Source organism: Gossypium hirsutum, chromosome A06 (genome assembly GCF_007990345.1).
Source record: "Gossypium hirsutum isolate 1008001.06 chromosome A06, Gossypium_hirsutum_v2.1, whole genome shotgun sequence".
Lineage (NCBI taxonomy): Eukaryota > Viridiplantae > Streptophyta > Magnoliopsida > Malvales > Malvaceae > Gossypium > Gossypium hirsutum.
The window spans coordinates 31,446,556-31,453,024 of NC_053429.1; the positions used below are offsets into that span (position 1 = coordinate 31,446,556).

General features: G+C 37.6%; 1 protein-coding gene across 1 annotated transcript; it reads right to left on the reverse strand.

The window, feature by feature from the left end:
* Positions 1 to 722: 722 nt before the first annotated feature.
* On the reverse strand, positions 723 to 6,128 carry LOC107962876 (glycine dehydrogenase (decarboxylating), mitochondrial). Its single transcript, XM_016899431.2, has 15 exons — positions 4,267 to 6,128; positions 3,913 to 4,158; positions 3,752 to 3,829; positions 3,569 to 3,669; positions 3,288 to 3,483; positions 3,033 to 3,158; positions 2,740 to 2,925; positions 2,539 to 2,652; positions 2,311 to 2,463; positions 1,972 to 2,160; positions 1,733 to 1,810; positions 1,521 to 1,646; positions 1,339 to 1,437; positions 1,093 to 1,210; positions 723 to 967 (listed from the first exon to the last, which is right to left on the reverse strand). Exons 1-15 carry the CDS (start codon positions 5,503 to 5,505, stop codon positions 873 to 875), a joined length of 3,144 nt encoding a protein of 1,047 aa, XP_016754920.1. The 5' UTR covers positions 5,506 to 6,128; the 3' UTR covers positions 723 to 872.
* Positions 6,129 to 6,469: the final 341 nt, after the last annotated feature.

Genomic DNA, 6,469 nt, shown 5'->3' on the forward strand with positions numbered 1-6,469 from the left:
GGAAATTGTCTATTAAAAAAGCAAATTATATAAATGAAAAAAAAACCATTTTTTTTTTCAATTCTTAACCGATTTTTTTAATTTCTTTTCAAGTTTCGACTGGGTGCTTAATATTTTAGTTCAACTTCTATGGTAAACTGTAAGACCAATTAGTTCTCAATTCAATCAATTGAACATATTTTTTTTATTTGATTTCTATAATTTTAGGTCCAGATCATTTTAATTTGAGGCTCTATTTTTTCAAATCAAATCATATGTTCGAATTAATTTGAGTTCAAGTCATTTTGATTTGTACTCAATTCAATTTCAAGTTTCTAATTCAACTAGAATTTGAGTTAGAAAATATTTAATATAGTCAAATTTAATTATATGCATCAACTAGTTCAAAATTTCAATTTTGGGTCAAAATTAACTAAGCCTGCTTAGATGCTTTAGTCTATATTTAAAAAGCCATTCTTGATACATCAAAAGTTACTGTACTGAATTTTTTTTTTTAGGCTGTCTAGGTATTTTTAAAGAGTTTTTTTTTTTTTTAATCAGGCAAGTGCTTATATTTTGCTGCTTTATCTTTCAACTAGAATACAAGATCGAGTTTAGCCCAATAGGTTTTACGAAATAGAGCAATGATAATAAGTACAGCATTTGAATTGCATTTACTTTTTTTTATTGGGCGGCCCCCGGGGGGGGGGGGTTATTGAAGCAGATGATCATAAGTATACCAATAAAATGAAAGTCACAGCTTAGATGAACATATGCAAATGGTGAATAGTTTATGTACATGAACAAGAAAGACATTGGACCCCCCCCACCCCTTTTTTGTTGAAGGAAAAAGAAGACGTTGGCTTCAATCGCAACATAGATGAGGCCTAGGCCTACGCGTTGGCTGCAGCAGCCTCTTCAACCATCTGCGATACTGGAAGAAGGGTGCAGATGACATTGCGATCACCATATACGTTGTCAACACGTCCTGATACAGCAAAAACATGCAAATTCATGCTCAACATAGGGCTTCCAATTTCAATGTTATGCACACCAATTTAATGTCGTAAACAGGAAAAGCCAAATCTACTGTAAAGAGGTTTTCAGGCATACCTGTAGTAGGCCAGAACTTAGCAGTTCGAAGCCAGGAAGCAGGGAAGGCAGCGTATTCCCGAGAATACGGCTTTGTCCATGCATCGGCCATGAGCAAAGATGGTGGATGAGGAGCTCCCTGCAAGTGTGTATAAGCTCGTGAATAAAATCTATAGTTCCAGCAGTAGTAGGTTTATTGAGCTATAAATATTTTGGTCATTATCAAAGAAAGGGAAATGAAAATGGTTTAGGGACAAGCCATTTCACCTTAAGAACATTGTTGTGGATATCAGCCTTTCCATTCTCGATTTCAGCAATTTCTTCCCTAATGGAGATAAGAGTATCACAGAACCGGTCCAGCTCCGCCTGCAAAAGATATCAAATATGGACAAGAGTGAGAAAGAGAGAAGAGGGATATCGAATGTAGGTAGATATTGGTGAAACCATACCTTGCTTTCACTTTCAGTAGGTTCAATCATGAGCGTGCCCGGAACAGGCCACGACATTGTAGGAGCATGGAATCCATAGTCCATAAGACGTTTGGCAACATCTTCAGGCTCTATTCCAGCAGTATTCTACAGCAACAGTGACTTGCAATCAGCCATGGAAACAAACCAGTATATAGAAGAAAGCTCAAAAAGTTTGTGTACTACATGATTACCTTAAAACCTCTCAAGTCTATAATGAATTCATGAGCAACTGTTCCATTAACTCCGCGGAAAAGAACGGGGTAGTGTTTCTGATAACATAAATCAATTACCATAAGAGAAGATGAAAAGGTTGATATCATAATTGGAGTGATAATTCATAACTCGAGCTTATTACAGTCAATTTACTATATAATAAATGCCTAATTTCTAAAGATTAATAAGACAGTGTTTCAAGGAGAAAGGCAGATACCTCCAAGCGTTTTGCCATGTAATTTGCATTCAAAATAGCTATCTTTGAAGCATCAGTGAGTCCCTTGGATCCCATCATGGCTATATAAGTATAAGATATCGGCAGGATAAGTGCAGAGCCCCAAGGTGCAGCGGAAATGGTACCAAGAGGGTCTGATTTTTCTGGGGCTGGGATACCTCCTGTGGGTACCTACAGTACATTTACAAAGAAATCAACATTGGGTCAGAAAATCTTGCTGCAGAAGAATCCACCACTAAATGCCGTTTGCAATGTAATGCAAGTGATAAATGCTAACAAATATACATATATGTGCATAGGTAAGTCTCATGGAGTATATACCACAGGGTGTGAAGGCAAAAATGGTGCCAAATGCTTCTTGACACCAATAGGTCCCATGCCAGGTCCACCACCTCCGTGTGGAATGCAGAAGGTTTTGTGGAGATTCAGATGGCAAACATCGGCTCCAATAAAACCCGGACTTGTCAAACCGACCTGTATGGAAAAAGATTAGAAAAAAAGAACAAAGAGTAAAAACAAAAAGTTAGAATAAGTGGAAAAAGAAAAGACCTGGGCATTCATGTTAGCCCCATCCATGTAAACTTGACCTCCATTGTCATGAATAATCTTACATATCTCATCGATGCCTTCTTCATACACTCCATGTGTTGAAGGATAAGTAACCTGAAATTGAATTGATAAGTTGGATTTGCATGTCCAATTTCATTGACTTTAAACGTAAATGTAGCAATGGATGTAATGGATTCATACCATAAGAGCGGACAACTTGTCCTTGTTAGCTTCAGCAGCTTTCCTTAACTCTTCAATATTGATGTTACCCTTGGAATCGGTTCCAACAGAAACAATTTTCATTCCACACATAGCAGCACTTGCAGGATTTGTCCCATGTGCCGAAACAGGTATGATGCACACGTTGCGGTGATGGTCCCCTCTTGACTGCAGTATTTATCCAGAGTATGCATCAGCATAATCAACAGAAGTTGTAAAAGGATCTCTTTTTTTCTTTCAATGAAGAGGATTATAAGCAGGTTAGTGTCATTTACCATATGATATGCACGGATAACCATTAGTCCAGCATACTCGCCAGCAGCCCCGGCATTAGGTTGCAAAGAGAATGAGTCAAACCCAGTGATGGTACATAACAGTTCACCTAAATTATTGAACATTTCCTAGTAGAATAGAAACCATAATTCATCAATAAATTAAAGTAGATCTAAATCTACTCTTGACTACATGAAATAAAAAACAAAAAAAAGTATCAACATGTTCTAGGTGAAGAGATGCTTGTGAATTAGCACCTGATAACCCTGAGCCTGCACTTGAGGGGCAAAAGGGTGAATGTCCGTGAAACCAGGCCATGTAACAGGCATCATTTCAGCCGTTGCATTTAGTTTCATCGTACAAGATCCCAATGGAATCATACTATGACACAAGGAGAGATCCTTTGACTGTAACCTGTGGATGTATCGAAGCAACTCGTGTTCTGTGTGATACCTGAAAAGAAAAAAGATGAAAGTGAGGGTAACAAATATGATTTATATACTACAAGTAGCTCATCCTTTTTATGGAAGTGACATACATGTTAAATATCGAGTGTGTAAGATATGGGCTCTGTCGTTCTAGTCCAGAAGGAATTGCAGTCTCAACCTCGGATGCAAGAGATGCAGCAGTGAATGAGACCTGAAAGTTAGATAAAGGTTAAGAAGGCAAAAAACATACAAGTGTGAACATTGTTATAATGGAGGAGGTTATTAGCACTCACTGGTTTGCTACCAGAAAATACTTCGAAAAGCTTGTCCACATCTTCCAAAGTAGTTGTTTCATCAAACGAAACAGTAATCTGCAAATCAGCCAAGTACCGGTTATCTCATGATATATAATATTTTGTTGACCGAACAAACGGGTAGGTGCAATCAGACTCACTGTTTTGGCATCAAGAACCCGAAGATTTATCTCACTCCTGTAACCAGCATCAGCAATTGAATGGGCATCAGCACATGTAACCTTTACAGTATCAAAGAAGGGAAGGCCCTGGACTTCCACGGTGCCAAGTTTCTTCAGTCCCAAAGCAAATACCCCAGCAAGACCATGAACACGTTGTGCAATGGCCTTTAAGCCCTCAGGTCCATGATAAACAGCATACATAGCAGCCATGTTTGCTAGTAATGCCTAGATAAAACAATATATCAAGTCAAACAAAGCAAAGACAATACATCCAAATACAAAGAGAAATATGTATTATGAACAATAATCACAGATTAAGGACGAATCTCTTACTTGAGCTGTGCATATGTTACTGGTAGCTTTGTCCCTGCGAATATGTTGCTCCCGGGTTTGCATTGCCATACGCAAAGCAGGCTTCCCTGAAGAATCAACACTAACACCGATAATTCGTCCAGGCATCATTCTCTTATACTCTTGAGATGTAGCCAAAAACGCAGCATGAGGGCCACCGTACCCCATCGGCACCCCGAACCTTTGTGCCGAGCCAACAACAATGTCTGCCCCAAGTTCACCTGGGGGCTTCAACACTGTCAATGCCAACAAATCAGTTGCCATGACAACCTTAACACCATGAGCATGAGCATTCTTAATAAACTCCCCGTAGTCCAAAACCTCGCCCTCGGTCCCTGGATACTGAACCAAAACCCCACAAACATCACCAGAGCTGTAATCAATATCCTTAAGATCTGCAGTAACCACTTTAAGATCAAAACCATCAGCTCTAGTCTTACAAATATCAATTGTCTGAGGGTGACAATTATTAGCAATGATGAAAGTCTTCTTTTTCCCTTTCAGAATATTGTTACACATGGCCATAGCCTCAGCAGCAGCAGTTCCCTCATCAAGCAATGAAGCATTTGACATAGGCAAACCAGTGAGATCAGTAATCATGGTTTGGAAGTTAAGCAAAGACTCAAGCCTGCCTTGAGATATCTCAGCTTGGTAAGGTGTGTATTGAGTGTACCAAGCTGGATTCTCCATTATGTTCCTCAAAATCACAGGGGGAACATGAGTGTTATAATAACCCATCCCAATGAATGACTTGAAAATCTTGTTCTTAGATTCCAACATTTTCATGTGTTCAATCATTTGGCTCTCAGTTAACCCTTCATCGAACTTTGAAAACTTCATGGAATCAATACGTATAGCTTTAGGCACAGTTGCATCAATAAGGGAATAAAGACTATCAAACCCACAAGATTCAGCCATTTTGGTCTGCTCCTCAGGGGTTGCAGAGTTATGGCGGCGGGGAAAAGTATCACTCGATTTTAATGCCTCAACAGAGATGGATCGAAGTTGTTGTGACCCAAAACTGTTTGGTACATTTCTACCTCCTAACAAATCTGATCTGCTATAACACTTGGAACCAAAAGGCGACAGTGAAGATACATACCTTGAAGGAGTGTATAAAACAGGTGATCTACAGCTCATTTGCCCATTGCTTGATTGCTTGGTTTCATTAACCAAGCGTCTAAGGATTGCCCTGCTAGCCAACCTCCTTGCCCTCTCCATCAAAGAAGTTGCTTTTTTTTTTTTTCTTAAGGTTTTGGTAATGAAAATGCAATGGAGAAGAAAAAGAAAAAGAAACTTTGGGTTGGTGAGGCAATGAAACAAAAAGGCTAAAAGGTTTAATTTTTATTTCATGAGTGAGAGAAGGGAAAGTGGGTTGGTGATAGAACTGTGTGTATACTTTTGTCTATATTTATATATGGTTGTGCTTAAATAATCAAATGTAATTGAAAATCATGAAAAGAAATATTATTTTTATGGGAAAATTAAAGAATTTTGGTGGATGATGGGTGACGCTGCAACTATGGAGAAAAAAGACAGATTTTTTTGAGGACATAACATGTCAGATTCCAAAACTAACATAAAAAAGAAATCACAAATCTCCAAAAGAAAATGAATGGAAGTAATTGCAAGAAAAAGGATTGAAATTCAATGGATCACAATTCATGGCATCATCTCTTTAATCAAACAAATCTCAGGAAAATAAAATTTCAATCTTATTCTTTTCTCCCTTTCTGGTTCTTTGGATGAAGATTGAAGCTTGTGTGTTGGCAATATCTGTTTCACAATCTCATTATCTTGATTATCCCTCACCCTCAACCTCTCACTGCCATCTATCTTTACTATAATTAAAAATTTACTCTTTCAAATTTAAAAATACTAATTGAATTCTATTAAAATTCGTCTATTACATAATTATTGAATGAATATTTAATATTTTTATGCCAGTTTTATTATGGATTGTCACTATTTTAAGAATAACATGCACTAATCAATAAGATTGTATTTAAAATTTGAGATAAGAGGCGTATATCTGTATTCTTTATTTATACATATACGCACAAAAATATGATTAGTATGTGTTAAAAAGGTTTTATCAAATGAATCTTTGCTTGGAATTTGACCAACAAAATTTCAATCTCAAAAATCATCCTCGGAAGTAGTACTGTACGTGTCATCCAACTTA

Bases quoted from the DNA above. Each gene is read 5' to 3' on its own strand.
- LOC107962876 (XM_016899431.2), bottom strand. From the start codon at position 5,505: ATGGAGAGGGCAAGGAGGTTGGCTAGCAGGGCAATCCTTAGACGCTTG. The intron at 3,670-3,751 runs GTGAGTGCTAAT...TCTAACTTTCAG, and splicing joins TATTTTCTGGTAGCAAACCA to GTCTCATTCACTGCTGCATC. The intron at 2,161-2,310 runs GTATATACTCCA...AATGTACTGTAG, and splicing joins TTTTGCCTTCACACCCTGTG to GTACCCACAGGAGGTATCCC.